The sequence below is a fragment of the Grus americana genome, chromosome 10 (assembly GCF_028858705.1).
Source record: "Grus americana isolate bGruAme1 chromosome 10, bGruAme1.mat, whole genome shotgun sequence".
Taxonomy (NCBI): domain Eukaryota; kingdom Metazoa; phylum Chordata; class Aves; order Gruiformes; family Gruidae; genus Grus; species Grus americana.
Window position 1 is genome coordinate 2,553,251 of NC_072861.1, and position 18,782 is coordinate 2,572,032.

Consider the following 18,782-nt stretch of genomic DNA (forward strand, 5'->3'; position numbering starts at 1 on the left):
ATCACAAGCATAGGGAAAAAGTGTCTTTGTACATAAGTTAAACAGCATTTCGTTCCCAGATTAAGCCAAGCGATATTTTTCTCTTAAAAACACACTTACATTGGCCCAGCTGGTTCATCGTCTGCAGCAAGAATTCCAATGCAATCCGGGGAAAGACAAGGAAGGGAGAGAAAAAAAAAAAAGAGTCAGTCTCTGTACCGTACACCGCCTGACCTGCAAACAGCAAACTGATCTATCTACAGCATTAAAGGCCATTCCACTTGGTAGTGCCAAGATTCATGGAGTTATTTTTTTTCTGGATTCAAGTTTTAATGGCAGGTATGTTGCTTCAATGGTTTTGGTTAACACTTTGAATGCTTGTCATGAAGAACTGCAACTGTAGCGGACAGATTGTTGCAATATGGTCAGACTCATCTTGTCCCCAAGTTCCAGTGGTTCAATCTCATAAAAAATAGATGAGAAGACAAACCAACGTTTCAGTTGTAAAATCCTGCTGGTTGTTTTCTTGCATTGATTTTTTTAATTTTTTTTTTTTAATTTTTTTTTAAAGCCATTCTTCAACCGCTGATGAGTAATTGCTGGTATATACACAACAGGGTATATACACCATACGCTCATCTTCCCCCGCGGATGATACAGCCCCTACGTATTCCGTTTTTCTCAATGCCTAATTAGAAGAGACCAGGTTAGGAGGAGGTTGAAGGTGCGATACTCGATTCGAGTATCCCAACGCAGTCCTCGGATAGCGGCAGGCGTAGTGCGTGCGTCCGACGGAGCGCAGGGCTCGAAACACCGCCGCGGTGCTGTAATACCTCCAGACACAACAGACTTCAGCTACGGAAGACTGACAGCATTGTTCTGCCTGTGTCTCTTGCAAAAAATAGTCGCTTTGAAGAATTGGAAAAAGATCTGCCAATGAGTAGTGTTTTGCATTAGCTCTTTCATGACCAATTGAACATTTTTAGAATTATAAAACGCCTTGTTTCGCCCCCAAGCTGCAATACAGAAGACAGAGATGCATTTCAACAGCAGTAAAAAAAAAAAAGCCAAACCAAAACCAATTGATCCAGAACGTTAACACTCCTGTAGAAGTGTTTTGCGGGGGGGGGACACACCAATTCAGGACCTGCCGGTTTTGACACTCAACAGTTGCCGTTCCCAGCTCGTGCTAGAGGGATTTTTTTTTTTTTTTTCACTGAAGTCTTTAAGATAAACTCTCAGCAGGATTCCACAAGGGTGCTTAGTGCACATGAAGCAGTTATGGAAATTACAGTCTTAACAGTGTAGGCATCCGCATGAGCACACGCGAGGAGTAATGTCGGTCAGAGGGGACATTACTCCACCTGTACCTTCAAGGCAACGGATAGGCAAAGCCACCGCTAGCACAGACAGTGACCGGAACAAAAAAAATATTTCAAAAAAATAAAGAACTAACCACAAACCAAGAGCTTTACAGCCAAAATAACACACTAGCGACACACCAGTGTCCACAGAAGTCCATTACCAGCAACAGTACACTATCGGACAAGATACAGAGAGAACTAGGACTAGTAAGGACAACCAGACATCAATGTGCTGTTGTATATACAGTGGAGATATACAGAGACACATCAGGTACTGAAACACAAAGCACAGATCTAGAACTTCCCTCCGCAAACATCTTTTGCTTCACAAAAGATCTTAAAGCAGGCTGCGCTACGTACTCCGCACGCTGGGTGGGAAGAGCCTGGGACAGACAGCAAGCCCTCGGTTGCCCCCAGCCCCGGATCAGTACTGCTACCGATGCCGTTCGGCTTTGAGACTCGCTTAGCTCGGCTTTCTAACAAGCGCCATCGACATCTTTGAGAGTTTGTTTGGCCGGACTTCAGAAATATCAGACTGCACCGTTAAGATACAAGCTCTCTCTTGCTATAAAATAACCATTTTCCCCTTCTCCATTAAAACATTTAGATGCCTGTTTCAGATAAAGTAGTTTTGCGTCTTTAAAAAAAAAAAAAGCTTCACATTTAGAAAGGCTGCCGTGGGGTGTTTTCCTAACAAAGATCCAACAAAAATACCCACTGGAACACTTAACATTACCCGGTGGATCACCACCACTCGCCCCTTTCCCATCTATAACCTAAACGGTGATAAAATAAGACCGAGGAATATTTCTCTGTGCGTTACTATCCTGGTCAGCCATTTAACTGCTGTACAGTACAGACAAAGACCGAAACCTTAGCGAAATCAGGGGGCAACAGAACAACAGAAAAATAAGTACAAAATTAGACTAAATAAAGATTAAAAACAGCAAACTGAAATCCAAATTAGTTGTGAACGTGAATGAAGAAGATTTAAGAAAAAAAGTGTTAACGTTATGACTTGTGCATTGTATAGACTGAAGCGGAGATTAAACAAACTCCAAAGCATGCAGAGCTCTCACTTACCACCATTTTTTTAAGGGTATGATGCAATTGAAGGGGGACGGGGGGGGGAAAAAAAAAAAAAAAGAAGTCATAGTAACCGACAAATATCAATATAACTCAAAACCTTTATGCCAGAAGACCTGCTCTAGTAACCGGTTGTCTCTAATTGTACCTAAAACCTATGGCCGTAGAGAACGTCCTCCCAGTACGCCGCTCCATTCCATTCCGCCCCCGAGACGCTGCCAGGCGAGCTGTAATTTTTATGATTGACCGCACTAAACCCCTCCTTTTGCAGGAATTTGCTTTTGAGTTTTTGCTGCCCTGAAATAACAACACAGTTCTGAACTGAAAAGGTTACAACTGCTGCCATCTTTTAACGCATCATATAACATGTAATCAATCCTTCCGGGCAAAAATATCCGGACATAAAAATTGCAGGATGACAACAAATAGATTTGCTTTAGCTCCTCTGCTCGTATTAACTGTCTGGGAATGTCACTCGTGCTTCGGCAGTCTGAGCAGGGGGCTGTGCTTTGCGGCCCTTTTCCTTCAGCCTTAATTTAAAAATTTAAATTTTGATTTATTTTTGATATTACTCAGTTTCTTTTACCTCCTTTGGAAAGCTGCAGGATTTATTTTAAACATCAAATTAATCTTGTGTAGCCTTGTGACTGGCAGACGTTGAAAAATAAAACACTAACGACTACTTCCAGCACTAAGATTCAAATTTTTGCATCCGAAGGGACTCCACGTTTCTGCTCGTGCTTTAGAACTTGCAAAAAATATAATCTACACAAAGAGTCATCAAGACCAGCAGCTTCAGCAACGGTTCTTATATGGCAGCCCTCAGACCTGCCTGTACAGATCTAATTAAAATGAAATTTGTGTTTAATTGTGTTCAAACGCTCAAAAGGAAAAGCCAGTGTCCAGTGGTACAACACGATGGTCTGCAAAGCAATTGGTTGGAACTGTGACAGAGATCGTTGGGGAAATTTTATATTTAAATCTGGCTTAAGATTTTGCTTTCTGGGAAGAGAAAATTTGACAGTGGCTTGAAAACTTTTGAGAAGAACATTTGTAAGAATTTAGATGTGTTTGTCCGAGCCGGAAAAGATTCGAAAGCGGCATTTACCACCACGATGCACGTCGGGTTCGGAGCAACGCTCTTCTCTTTGGCTTCATTAGTGGAAATATTTGGGAAGGAGGGGGAAGAAGAGTTGAATGGAGACGCTCGTCTTGCTCCATAAAGCAAACCAATATAAAATAAAGCAGCTGCTCCGAAATGGAATGAGGGCACAAGCGTATCGGCAACGGAGACTCTCTGGCCAAGATTACTTACGTTAGACTGGAGGAATTCTGATCCTATAATAGCGCCTAACAAATGAGTATATAAAGGCCCGGAGGAGCCAGGCTATTCGATTACCACTGGGATACAACGATGCTCGGTATAGTTGATAGCTACACAATCTCACAATGTGCCTGTCTGACAATTTTCTCCCCTTGATGAATTTTAAGCGTGGGAGAAAAAGGTGCGGGTAATAGGAAAAAAAAAAAAAACCCAAACAAAAATTAACTTGTTACAAGGTAAACCGTTTCAGTGAAAACATTTTGTTCTTTAAATTACTTACAGTAATAGCAGGAACAGGGAAAGTCAAGAAAAAAAAAAGATAGAGTATTAGAAAGAAAGTGGGGATATGGATGGAGCTTCCGCAGAGCCGGAGCAGAAAAACATTTACGGAAAGTCTTTGTATTAAGCTGAGAAGCGAGAAGGGAAGAATGAAAAAGGACATGTTATAACCCAGTCACCTCATGGCTTTGAGCTAAAGATCATGTAGAATATGGATTTTAAAGTAAAAACTCTTTACATTCCTACGGGAGAATGTGACCAAGAAGTTTTTACTTTCTACTTACCCCAGAACACACCCTTTAAATCAGCATCTTTGCTAATTTCAGGCTATTTGATCCAACAATGCCAGAAAAACCCCCACTTTCTTCAGGAATCTTTGATAAACTACATTCAGGTCACAATGGCTGATCGCTACATCTATCAAAAATAAGCGGCTTAAGCTATACCACAGAGGAAATAAAAAGCCATTTGCTTCCTTTTATCGTCAAGGGAAGTCCAAGCAGCTTGCGTTCTGAGCAAAATGCATCGGCAGTCCCCTGCTGAAACCGTTTCCCGTCGTACATGCAGTGATGCGCCAGCGCCTCTGGCCTCGACATGCCACGTTCACGCAGCTTTCATCACCAAAAGCCACTGGAAGCTGCACGTTATTCACCCGCTCTCGATCTTACAAAACCTAGCCGCTCGCTGGAAAAGGTACGCGATCCGTATATTGCTTTACGGTGTGTAAAACAAGCCTAAACTCTTTCATTTTGAAAGGATGCAGAAATTCAAGCGCAATCTGCCCTCCCTTCCTCCTTCCAGCACATAATTTGGATGCAAAGGGCTCGCTCCTGCGGGCGGGTTACTGGAGGTACTCGCTGCAGTCACCTCCCTTCCCAGGAGGATGAAAATGCCCCGAATCCACAGGCACGACAGCAAGAACCCGCTCTGGGCATCGCTAATGCCATCCTTGCACCATTTCTGGTGGAAATATGGATTTCATGGGTGCAAAGTTCCTTTTTTTCTGCTATACAGCAGCAGAAGGCGAAAATAAAAAAATAAATTCACAAATCTGAATTATGTGAAGGAGGAAATATTAGCAAAGGAGCTACTGAGCAGCCCTGTTCCACGCCATAAAAAGCAATTCAACTAAACACAAAAAAGCAAGGCCCATGCAAAAAAAAAAACCCAAAACAAAACCGAACAAAACCCACACAAAAACCCAAAATCCAACAACCAAACCACTGCGGTCAGGAAATGCCAAAGTTAAAGGAGCATCTTTGCCCTTGCAGCATGGCAGCGCTTCTAGATGGAGGCAACACCTTTTGTAAAGCCAGCGAGTAACACTGTGGGAAAGTGTTTTGTAACACACGGCCCTTCACCTCCCCAAACTCTGAAACCTAAGCGGCCTCACTCTGCAGCTGAACAGTAAATCGAGAAGAACTGCTGCAAATTTAACCAGGTTAGCTGTCACTCGACCCATCCGCCAAGAGATGAGGTAGTTGGCACATCAAGACAGGGAATAGCCTGTGGCACATGGAGATGAGAGAGGGGGAAAGGGAATTAATTCAATTGTGTGTTGGTTTGGGGTTTTGGTTTCTTTTTTTGCTGGTCAGGTAGATTTCCCAAGCGCCCTGGAAAGCATCCCAGACACCTTCCAGGAGAGAATGTTTCGTCAGTCAGGGTGGAGCCGGGGGGACCCTCGGGATCTGCCGTCTCCCTCCCTTATGCTACACTGAATTGGAGGATTCTTTGGAGATGTGGAAACGCTAAATAGTTTGATACAGTTCTTAAGAGCAGCAAGATGAGCAGCGAGGGCAGGCTAGGACAGCTGAGACAGGTAAAAGGACTCAATAAATTAAGTGTGCCCTGTTATTAGCGGAGCCTGGAGCCATCCTGCTTGGGCTGGTTTTGTCGGAGGGGATGAGCACAGCACCGAGGGGCTGCCTGCAACCGGCGTAGGCTTAACTGAGCCTGGAAACCACCACGTCACCTGGGTACTGCGCGAGGCGAGCGCTCAGCGTGGGCACCAGCATCTCCCAGCAAGACCCAAGATAAACGCAGTCATCCTACGCTGTTAACAGTCAGGCTCCAGAAAGGCTTTAATTTTCCTGTATACAGGGAAAGTTACCACGTTTAGCATCGCTGTTTTCCCCAAAACTTTAAGAAATCCTTAAAGTGTCCCAACTAAGCCATCTTTGCACTAGGTCTACGCAGAAATCCTCACTCCCGAGATCCTCTCAACAGGACGGACATTAACCAGTACATCAGAGGATTCTCCAGGGGAAAGCAAGCCTCACCGAACACGGGGAGACACCTGAGACACCCCAAAGCACTGCGGAGGGGCGAGGCTACAGGTACAAACCTTGCACCCCAACATTCAGGCCGTTTACTGGTAGCAGACACCTTATTCTGCAGGAACAGACAGCCTGCAGCAGGAGAACGTGCCAAGGCGAACGATAACGATCCGCTGGGCAGCGGTCCAAAGTAAGATGCAAAATGGCCATCCGTCCTCAAACGCGGCTGGGTTTTTTGGCTGCTCCTACCTGCTGCTCCAGAGCAAAAGGAAGAACATCAGAGAAATCTGGTGACTAAGGAAGCTTCAGAGTTATTCCACCATGGGAAGACGGGGAGTGGGAGGGGATGGTGGGGAATATGAAGGAATCTCAGTGTCTAAGAAAAAAATTGGGAGCGGTCCAAGGAAAAAAATTTACATCCCTGCTGATGAGGCTACCAGATTTTTCACTCGTTATTGCCGCAGCAGCTTCACACAAAGATCTGGCACATCCACAACCCTTGTCCTTAAAGCTTAAACACATCAAAACCAACACTAAAAAAAAAATTTTAAAAGAAATCAGAAAACCAGCTGATAGTTGAGAAAGATCACAGCTGTTGCCAAATAATATTTATATTAAGTAATATGGTGTTTAGACTAATATCTGCAGGAATTGCTGGCTCAGCTATAGGCTCGGTGATGTTACCCGCTACAGCTCGCTGCAGCACGCGGAGGCGGATGTAGGATTTTGGAAGCAGAGAATTGAAATTTCAACTGATAAGCACGCCATTGCGTTAAAACATTAACTTTGGCATTTCATAACACCGATAAAATTAAGAATAACCTAAGTAAAACATCCCAAGGGTGGAAATCAGCAGACTATCAACGATTTCTCACATGTGCATTTGTAAAATGCCCCCGTTTACAGGGTGCTTCCCACCGCGCTACCACAGAAAGCTTCAAATGCCATTACAGAAAGTCCAAGAGTATCCAAGGGAACGTAGGACTCAAGTCGGCCTTTAGTGGAGCAGATCTTATGCCGATTGTGTCTCTTCATCCAGGCAAACCTAATACACAGGTATTGACTGCGATACGGATTTTATCCTCTGAGAAAGCAGACAGAGAAAACATTTGTCCGCCACAGAGGTGCATCACTCTCCAGGACTCAAGCTTAGCTGCCTTTAAAATAATAGCAGACCGTGCAAGCCAATTTAGTGACCTCAATTACTTGGCTCATCATCTTGGACGCCTCCATCAGAGATGATGAGCCCAGATCCCTCAGGCATCTGAGGAGCGGCCAGACCAGCCAGGAAAACTTCAGCCTTTGTAAGAAACAGGTAGCGGAACTCTTCACCTCCAGAGCGTGCTTAATTCCACGAACATGGTGGTCGCATTGCGATCTGGTGGAGTCAAAGCCAATTTCTACTGGATTTAGTCCATTTGAGGCCGCTTGCAATGAATATTTCCAGATCCAATTACTATCTGGCATCTTGTTTCAGTGAAACTTCATCGAATGAAGTTGTGAAATGCAGGGAACTGTGACCAGCCACAGAGATTCTCCCTGGCCATCCCGACATCAAAGTTCGGCCAATGTGGCATGGCAATCCACTAGAGGTGCAAGGAAACGTTTAAATTGTTCTTTTTGAAGTTTTCCGGGCTGGTCGAGAGCCACTTTGAGGACGAACTGCTGGCAATATAAACCCCTTAGCAACTGTGAAGCTGTTAGTTATGCAGAGGAACATGCACCACCCAGTTTCAATTTTGTTGGGTACACACCTACAACAGTCTCAATGCATGCTCTATAAGCAGTTAGTAAATGCTACTCAAGTGGTTACGATCAAAAGCTAGTTTCCTCCAGGTATGCACTAGTTCAGGCGGTTCTGATCTGCTACAGAAGTGAACCAAGCCTCAGCCATTCTCAAAGTATTAGTGTTTGTTATCTGTTTTGTAAGTTTTATTATTTTTTTTTTATTCTCTGAATCTCAGGAACCGTGAAGCTGTTTTTAACCCAAACTTCACAAGCAGATCACTGTTTCGGCACCTCTATTTTCATCCCCAAAAGGCAACCGTCACGCTGCGTTCTCATCGGTCCCTTGCGCAGCTCGACAACTAATCATCGCTGCACAAGCTACACCCCAGCTGCCTTTGGAAGTTATCTGCCAACCCGGGAAGGCACTAACGATTCCGTGCCTCCCGTACTGATTCAGCGTGTTTCCCTCCACGTACTCTACAACGCCTGCTCTCCATTACTGGGAGGCATCATGTTCCTACAGCACGATGGCACGCCAGCCGCTTCTCACAGGGATTCCTTGGACAGGTTTTCTTGACAGACACTGTAGTAAGCAGCTAGGTGTCACGTTAAAGCCTAGTTCTCGATGGGGTTCTTCGAATGCTTGTTTTTAGCCTCTAACTGCCCCTTCCTCCATCTTTTACAGAAGGTATGCAGAAGCAGCTCAAAAATGAAACTTTGTGTATATACAGCCTAACTAATTAGTGCTACCATCAAACCTGAGCATAAAAACCTAATCTTTAGAAAAATCTAACTCGGTGGCTACTACAATTAGATATAGTTTCCTGAGCATTCCTTAAATACAAATTCAGTTACAGACCAAAACAAGAGCCCTCCCCCCACTCTTAACATTAAAAACACGCTTTATTTTTGAAGCATCTCTGTGATCCCAATCCCTTTAAGCGTAACATTTCCCCTCTGTGCTGCCCTACGCTCCCTTAGGGCCAACACGCAGGATTTCTCAGGACTGCTACAACTGGAAACAAGATGGGAACGCTAGACCCCTTGCGCAACAAAAGCTTTAAAGCTACTGCAATAGCCACCCTCCCACACCCCCGTAGTCTGAGATCTTGGGGAAATCCAGCGTTGGGACCCTCTGCGCTTGCTGGGCTTAATGTTTGGAGAGAGAACAGATGAGAAAGCAAAGAGCTCAGCGCTGAACAAACTGAGCTGCTGGTCCTTCCCGCTACAAAGCCCCACTCCGTTGTGCTGCCACAAGTTCGCTTTGCCTTTTCTTTTTTTCCTTTATTTTTTTCCTCCTTACGAGTGGCTTTGGGCACACTTACCATCTGGGACTTCATCCGGCCTCTTCCTTTTCTCATAAACAACTATGATGACAACGAGGATAACGATTTCTGCCAAGATCCCCAAAAAGGGCCAGAGGGGAGCCAAGTGACTGCGGACACGGAGGATGGTGGTGACCGAGACAGAGCCGACCTGGTTGGTTGCGTTGCATTGGTACTCGCCAGGATCCTCGTTTATCTGTAGGTTTGTGATGCTGAGCTCGGTGTAGTTGTCTTTATTTGAAATAAAGAATCTGCCAGAAGAGTTGTTGATGTCCTGATAAAAGGAGAAAGGTGGAAGAGGAGAAGAGCAAGAGCTTTAGTAAGTTCTGGTGCATTTTCATTTCTGCATCATGGAAACTAGAAGAGATTTGAGGGATTCTTCATAGAGGCTGGTTCCTTAACAGAAAAACCCACTGTCGGTGTTTATTCTGTATTTCTCACTAATGTGAACAGTGCTTCAAAACAACCACCAAAAAAAAAATATATAACCAGCTTGACGGACAAGCTGTATTTTTATCCCACTCTAACAGTATCGGCCATGAAATACGCTGGTGGTTGGGAACATGTGAGCTACCACGTCCTCAGCCTTTTGCTTCAAGAGAAACCGTCCCACTCCACTCACAGCAATAAGATAAAACAGGTCAACCTAAACAGATGAGACAAGTAACAGGAGAGAGGATATTTTCCCTAGCAGGGGACAAAATGATTTCAACGTAGAGGGGAAAAGAAAAAACAGTACCAGTTAAGATTATTCTACACCGCATTAGACAGCATTTCTCTAATTGTTGAAGGTATGATGGCTCTGATACATTTTTGCCTTTGCTATGTTTTGAAAAGAAACTCGCACTGCTCACAGCTTTGTGGCCAGAGCAGCCTAAGCCACTGACTTCAGGAGTATTTAGAGAAGCTGGAATTCAAGGCACTGTATTCTTAAAAGAGACTTCCAGAGTTCCTTATGTCTAAAGAATTAAAAAGGGGCAAAACGTTGACAAAATATGGATGTCTCATCTTCCTGAAAGTTCATCTTGGATGAATTTATCAAATAACTTCACCAGGAAGACAGCGTGAAGGTAAACCTGCAGAACACCACACAGGACCAACGGTACATCACTCAAACAGCACTGTCCTTAAAAATTTAAGCTCACGCTTAGTGAACAATTAACCCATACTATTACTTGCTTAACATTGTTTCCTCTATCAATCAGATCGCCACCTCTCTGGAGATCACACAGCAACAAAAATAGGCAGGCTGAAGATTTAGCAACCTCCAGTTTCTCTTTCTTTTGCTATTCCAATTGCTGGCCAAGTTTTTTTTGCTCACTAGATCAGTTGCCACATGGAAAAAATATGATCGCTTAAACCCTGCCACATCCTCCTATTAAGTCTCGTGAACTCAAACAGCAAAACTGGAAAACTGCTTGAGAAATTTATAACCAAATGCATCTTTAAATCACATTTCGTAACTTGCATTTTGCAATTTATAGCAAATCCCCTGAACATCATATCTTTCCGGATAGTTCATACTTTTTGCCCAGCAGCAATGCAATGAACACCTCTGTTCACATAGCAACTATATAAATATCCCCTTTTACGCTCGCTGCCGCTGAAAAACTTCAGCTTCATTCACTAACGTATCAGACTTTTGAGGAACTGCATTTCGAGAAGTCATAAGGCACCCTAAATAATATATCCCTAAACCCAAGGTGCTCATTTCCTTCCTTACAGGGGATTTTGGCAGGTTAACACACGCCTGACACCCCGATTTTCTTACCTCAAATACTCCATTGACTTTCTTGCGCCACACCCACTCGGGATGCGGGAAGCCCACGGACTTGCAGTACATGAGTGCCTCCTGCCCCTCGTTTTTATTTTCACTTCGCTTGTGGCCAGTGATATCGGGAGTAGCTATGAAACAAAAGAAAAAACACCTCTCGTTTACAAGCTGCTCATTAAAGAGAAGAGTTATTTCAAGCTCTGAGAATCTGAACAGAAAATAACCAAGAAGTTCCCTGGAAGCTGTTCCTTTCCCACACTGAGCCCATCTTACAGAGGGAAAATCGTGATTCCCATGTCTCTCCAAGCAGCATCTCAACTGCAGATCTGCAAGAATATCCTTCGGTATCGGTTTACCAGGCAAATCAAGGGACAAGGGAGAAGCCTCGGCAATTAGGCTTGTCTACCACAACCCTACAAAGCTAAGACGGCCCAGCCGTTCCGCAGCGCGGGAAGCTGAGAAACATCCATGTCTCCCTCCCCACCACTCAGGAGGTCCCTGCGGCTTTCAAATAGAGCTGTCGGTCCGGTTCCAACTTGCCCATCGCATCAGGACTCTGAACTGATACTGTCTTAACGTGAATTTCTGAAAGCTGAATCAAGGTGTTCTTCCTTGCAGCAAGATTTTAGATTTGGTCTGCAAACATGCTGCAACTCGTTATGCTCGTTACACCTCACAGCGACTCTCCTCCCGGGGACCGTCAGGTATCCGTAACGCAGCAGAAGTCGAAATCCCCTCAACACAGAATCCTTTCGTTCAGCCTACCCGTAAATACATATATTCTAAGGAAGGTTGCAGATAAAGATGGAAAACCGCAAGCCACATATAGCCCTGACTATCAGCGGAGGGTCTTCTGATTTAATTTATCCATAAATAACATCACTGCTGTTTGCCACGTTTGTCGCAGCAGCTCGTTGCAGCCTAATACCTCACGAGAGATTACGATGGATCAATGGACTGCCCGAGCTGAACCTTCGCTTAAGCAGACGGCTTTGGTGCCGTAGTGACCACCTTTAAAGCCCATTCGCTTTCTAGCTTGCTAATTATGTCACACGTGGCCTGCTGTGTGATCGCAGGACGCTGATCTGATAAGCCAGTCAAAGTCCAATCTGAGCGCTCCAGGAAAAGACCCCCGGGCACTGGAATTTATTATAAGGGTCTATTCAAGGAGAGTTCCCTTTACCACCAACAACCCCTACAGACAGGCGCGCAGAGGGAGAACAGGTTCGCGACAGCGTATCTGCAGCTGCAAGCTAAAAGAATTAAGCAAATTTCACGGTTGTCATCAGTCACGGCGTACAAAAACAAGCAAAACATCTTGTGCAACCAGACAACATCAGCTGAACCTGCTCTTCAAAAAAAAAAAAAAGAAAAAGCCCCAAACAACAACAAAAAACCCACAAAAACCCAAACCCACCCAAAACAAATCACATCAGAGCTCTTTGGGGAAGCGCTCAGCAAGTTTAAGTACTAAAGGAATTACCATATTTCAAAGGCTTTTCAAATGCAGAAAGCATCCCAGGCCTTACTCCTGAAAGGTTCTTTTTGGACAGTAATGCAGCTGATCGATAGCATTGTTAGAATTAAAATAAGCTTCTGAACAACAGAGAAATCACGGTTGGAAGAATACTTAAGCTACATCGTTCCTCAGTATGTCTGTATTTGCCTGAAAAGATGCCACCAGGAGAGGCTGATCAACCCAGGCTTTTCTCAAAACGCCTATGTAAATTCAACCAGGATTTCCAACGCGCACGTGAGCTTTGCAGAAGCTCCGTTTGCCACGTAAAGAAAGACGTACTTGCCACTTACAGAATTATTAACTCTTAGTTGCGTTTTCTAACGGATGGTTTGCTCCAACTCGGCAAAAGCCAGAGCTGTCGGCGTGCACTGCCAAGCTGAATGCTGCTGCAGAGGATGCAGAGGTCCTCAGCAGAGAGACTGCCCACCAGAAATTAAAACTAACTTCAGGACTTCTGGTAGAACCCGTAAGGAAGTTATGCCATTTGAAAATATTTTAATATGTTAAATAAGGGCTTTGCTAACAATATTCAGTGGCTTTACTAGCAATATTCAATATACATGATTGTATAGCAAGACCAATGGATGAAACTAGACAAATGCAGACTAGTTGCAAGATGATGCTAACCGTAACCATGATATATAAGAACAAGGCGTTAGGGGGTTTATTTATCTTTAAAAAACCCGACACCTAAAATGGGTCTTTACACATCAAACGTGAAAATACTTTGCGACACAAAAACATGAACTGAATGAAGACAGCAGATCATAACAATTCTCCGGTCTTGTGCAAGAAGAAGCTGCAGGTGTAGAAAAAAAATCAAGCAAGTTGGAAAGGAAGGAACACTCCACACTTGTTAAGTGATCACATACTACCTGTGCCTACTGAGGGCAATAATACCTTGAGGAAATTAAGTTTTCGAGTTGATGGTCTCCAAGCAGAAAATAAATCAGCTTTAGGGTTGAGCGTGCTGCATGACATCTTCTGGCTGTCAAGCATCAGTACACACCTGCAACATCCTTTCAGACCATGGTTTGCAGCCTCAAAGAGGAACATCACATTTGTTCCAGAAAACGGTGGTTCAACAAGAAGCAAATTTCATCTCACGATCTACTGAAAGGCGTCATCTCTCCCTTGCTAGGCTTGGGAAGTTCTCTTTTAGGCAGGAGCTAGGTAAGCCCGGTGACCTCTCCCCGCAGTTTGTGCTTGCTTGAGGAGGATACGCAGAGGTCACATCCACCCTAACGAAAGTGAAAGGCCAGCAGAAGCGGAGCACTGCCGGGCTGTCAACAGCGATTGCAAGTTACCCCCATTAGGAAAAGAAGAAATAGGATTCACCAGCTTCAAATGGAGCCCCACACAGTCTCCATCTGTCAGCACTTCGTTTGTCACTGCATCCACCCGCAGACAGCGAGTCAAAGCTGAACCTCGCAGGGGAAAAGGGTACAGCAAGTCAGCGCTCCACACCTGGCCCACTTTTTCCTATAAGGCTGCTGAGAAAGAAAAGAAATAAGAGGGAAAGCTTTCTAGGACACAGTAACTTCTACTCCAGGGTGACCTAGTGTTCTCCTACAGCCAGGACGTAATTGTATTTCTTTAAGAAAAGGACATCTTCACTGGGTTATCCCAAGGAGAGCCTAAGCGACAAGAATACATTCTGCTCTTGCCTTGCACAGTTACGCAGCAGCCATTTCCAGCTCTGCTAGGGCAGGGACTATTTTTGTACGCAGTCTGAGGGGAGCACTGCATGGAATATTAATATTTCAGGGCATGATGCTAGCCAGTCTCAAGCTATGCCTGAGACATTAATCCAGTACTTATTCTGCCAAACGGTTTGGCTAATTATGTTCCGCTGTACAAACTACAATTAAAATATCGCCGTAACTGACCTCAGTCACGGATTTAGCAACAGGGCCATGTTTTCCCGGGAAGCTTTTCAAGTCAAGACTTTTCTTGCGCCACTCCGTGCCAGCGTCAGTAACAGACAAAGCACAGAAAGAAGCAGGTTTTGTTCAGAAAGGATTTAGATTTCACTTCAGCTTTCAAGCAGGAGAATCCACATCTCTGGTCAGATACAGTTGGCTGTGGAGACGTGGGCACAACATGCTACGTCAGCTCCTGCATCACTGAAACCAAAACACCCCCCCTGATAAAAACAGGTTTTTTATTCTTACATTGTGAAATAGGAAAACTAAACACTGAGCGTTTGTTTGAAATAGCGTATGGAAGAGCAAAGAGAGGCAGGCCTAGTTTAAAGTAATTGCTATCCAAAAAAAAAATCAAAATAAATACAGATTTAGCCATTCTTGACACAAGAATAAACTTCTGATAAGCATTATTCTTTTGATAGCTTGACTCACAAAAGAAAGGGGGATTGTGCCTCCATGCTTCGAGTACCCCAGAGGCAGAAAATACACATTCTGAATGACACGGTTTCAATACAGCCCTGAAAAGAGGGTGGTTTTTTTTTTCTTGTTACAGGGCATGCAATGTCATTTCTTGATATATAGGAGGTATTCAGCCCTTAATTTCCAGGTATTTTAAAGATATTTTACTAGCATTACTAAAAAGTAGAGAACTAATATGCCTAACACCTCCAAACCACGTCCCAATTAACAAAACCCTTTCAAAGTTTTCCCATTAAAAGACAAAATTAAAGCAAGGGCAAGAGCACCTAAAAATATTCTTGCATGTAAAAACTATTACATCTTATGGGTGACCTAGTAAAAGGTCTCTGGAAGATTTATTTTTCTGCATTCTAATTCTAATCCATGTCTACCTTTATAGCCTGGGCTGACAGCTAGGACACCAAAGGTACTGCGAGAAGGGAGAACGTGACAGGAGTTTTCTGTGTAATGCTTCGGATCACTCTAAGATACAGTTGTACTAAGAGAATAGCCAATTTCTTAATTTCTGGTTAAGAAAACCTCTGCTGCAGTTTCACAAGACAGCCAGGAGTCAACAAACCAAGATCTTCTGAGGCTGCTATTTGAAAATAAGCATTTTGCAAAAGCAGTAAGTTTTATGTCTCTCCGAAGCAGCGAATGGGACCAGTCTGAACGTTTGCTCTTGGGAAATCAATCGCAACTGGAGAGGATTGAAGAGGAAGGTGCAAGACAAGTGAGGAAAGGGTAGGCAGAAGAATCCCCTTGATGAGATAACGGCAGAAAGGCCTTCTAGGTAGGGGCATTAAAAAGCTCTACCAGCTTCGTCCAGGTGCACGGAAAGAAGGGAGCCTTTGATGGGAAGGCAGGGCGGAGAGAACGGATTGCCCTCCATTGGTCACGGTACGTACATCAACATCTTTCTTGATGCCTGCGCTACTTCTGGGCAACCGGAGGGAACTGGAAGCGTGTTCTTCTCCATTCAGTTCTCACTGCCACTGCTCTGCGCCAGACAATGGTTTGTGGAGTATCAGAAGACAGAAAGACAAACTTGTTTCCTCCTCCTGCCAAGATCTTGGTAAGAGCAGAAAGATTGCAGAGGCAGAATTCTTCAAAGTTGCATTTTTTAATTATTTTTTTTCTTCTAAGCTTCAAGTTTTCAGAGCTCCAGATCACAACACCGCAGCAAAAGCACTACAGATATTTCCACCGCGTGGAAACAGAGCAATTAAATTAAAAAAGCCTACTTCCAGACAGGGAGTAGATAGCGCATTGCATCTTGGCTAGCGCCTGGCAGGATCATCGTCACGGTCCCTGCTGACAATAATCACGTCACGAGCTGGTTACCTGCAATGCTCTCGGCTGGCTGACTTCCCTGTAAAAGCAAAGGGCGAGAGAAAAATCCCAATTTCAAGGCAGAATCTTCTTAGTATCAGCATTTCCTTAGTCTGTTGTGTCAGGCTTAGAGCTGCACTCGCCCCTAACAGCTCAGAGATAATTTGAGCAGGAATAATCAAAAGTCTCCACCAGACGCTTCATCCAAAAGCCAACGGTATGAGGGAAGCCAGACTTGGGGAATTCCCAGGAATGGCATTGAGTCTGACATTAAAACCCCAATATTTTTAACTGCTGTGATACTAGTGCTGCCCTAGTAATGTTTTTACCAAGAAAATCTGCTTTTAATATGAAAGCACACCTAGCAATTCTAACGGCGATGCTCATGTTTCTGCATTTTTATCTTCTTACACGGCACATGTAGAGATCCAGGAAGAAAATAGGGAACATTACATAAAAGGCAAATGGCACTGATGTATCCTGGATTACATCTGCTGCGAGGCATTTGTTAGAGTCGTTCACAAGTTGTCAGAAAGTCACTATTTTGGTCCACAAGCACTTTCATATTCAGAACCATCTTTTCTATGTGCATCAGCAGTTAAAAATTGCAATGCAATTACAACTAGCAATTAAGCAATTAAATTTGCTACGATTGCTTGTCCACGAATACTGTGACACACCACACATGCAGGTAAGCATTAAACTACGGCATCTGCGTGGTCAAACAAGATTCATGCATCATCACCGATACATTACATCTGCCTTGATTAACAACTAGTAACGTCTCCACACATGAAGTAGTATCAAAATCGGTTTGCTTTGAGAACTAGAACTGCTCTAGAACACGTACAATACTTACACCCACCTGCAGGAAGCACAGAGAATGCTTTCTTTTGCAAAATGAAAAAAGCCTGTGTATTCTTTGCAACTAGCACGGATATTATTCAGAAACATTTGCATCCCAGAAAATATGCGTGATACCGTACAAGTTTAGCTGTACAGTTCTTCCAGGAGCAGTAACCCCAACGAGTAAAGGAGACCGCAAAGTTCTCTAACTTGCGCTTTAAATGCAGTCCAAATGTATCACTAAAGTTTTCAAGTAACAGGATACACTGGCTTTTCTTTCTATAACGTTAAATCCTATGTCCCTGTAAGCCTCTCAGCCAAGTTCCCTTGGTGTGCGTCCCTGCCACCGGACAGCCTAGAGAAGGCAGAAAGTACTTAAAATCTTAATTAAGGTAATATTAGAAGATGTAGCAATTAAGAGCCTAAGAGCAGAATGCAAAAGAAATTCCCCCAAAATGAGGAAACAACCCCACACCTATGTACTTGAACAGCCAGGAGACAAGCTCACCAGTAGTACAATGTAAATTTGAATTTAACTGGCTGTAAGCAAGGCAATAATTATTTTTAGAGGTGCAGTCAGATTTTTTTTTTTTTTAATCCTAGCCTGACAGGAACTTGTGGTGCATTCGCATGAGCACATTATTTTAGATTTCATTTTTCCTTGCAGAGACAGCTTTGCACCAGATTTGGTTAAATACTGGGTATATTTTGGTAAGTTGTTTTATGCAAGATCATTGGAAAAAACCCACTTTTTAAATCGACACAGGAAATCAGTGAGCTTTTCTTGGTACAGTATCAGTCAGAATACTTATTTATATGGCAACGTTTCTCTTCCCCAGGAAACTGTTCGTATGGTTCAAAAGATGCTGTTCTCTAGAGAGGAAAGACGGTATTCAGGATAATACCGTGCATTTGCCAAATTACTGCTGAATTACTCCCACTTCCTCACTTCAGATTCAGGAACCTGACCGTGCAAGTCTTCAGTGAGGCAGCAGAAATTCCCAGGAAAGAGGTCAGCTTTCGCTACAGATCTGTAAAACCTGATTTAAACAGCACTTATCACAAGGTAGATCAGGATAGGCTGCACCACTGGAACAGGGATGCACAGAAATAGCGTGAAGCATCCTCCTTATTTGCTCTTTTCAAACAGCAGCAGAGGAAGCTCTACGTTTAAGCCAGGGACATAGGGAAGATGGTAAGTAATTCTAACTTAGATTTCAAACAAGTTTACAGTACACCTTCATAAAACAAGCATCAGTAGAGTCCCAGACGCGCATAGTCTGGCTGCGAGACTTAAAACGCATTTTTGAGTGAACTCATCTGCCTTTGACTAACAAAGCTGCCATAATGCATCAATGCCATCTTCCTGCAGCACTTCAGGGCAAACCATGGCTACTGCAGCGCAGTGGGACAGTCATTTCCACAGTTCTTCAATGACCAAACGACTGTATTGTGGCAGTTTAACACTGTATAAAACACCATCATCTCTCTGTGTTGTATGTCTAACGGAAACACTGTTCTTTTGTTCAACGACTACAGTGAAACGCGGTGCAAACCTTTCAC

The 18,782-nt window shown here is 43.8% G+C and overlaps 1 protein-coding gene across 3 annotated transcripts in view; it reads right to left on the reverse strand.

Moving 5' to 3' along the window:
• Positions 1-18,782, reverse strand: part of NPTN (neuroplastin) — a 56,318-nt gene that overhangs the window by 1,640 nt on the left and 35,896 nt on the right. Inside the window, exons 4-6 of one of the 3 annotated variants that reach the window (XM_054836787.1) lie at positions 11,133-11,266; positions 9,362-9,635; positions 100-121 (exon numbers count right to left, since the gene is read on the reverse strand). In XM_054836787.1, coding sequence (XP_054692762.1) covers positions 100-121; positions 9,362-9,635; positions 11,133-11,266 — 430 coding nt within the window. Of the gene's footprint in view, positions 1-99; positions 122-9,355; positions 9,636-11,132; positions 11,267-18,782 lie in introns of all 3 variants that reach the window. The other 2 variants (XM_054836788.1, XR_008578613.1) reach the window with 2 other exon arrangements.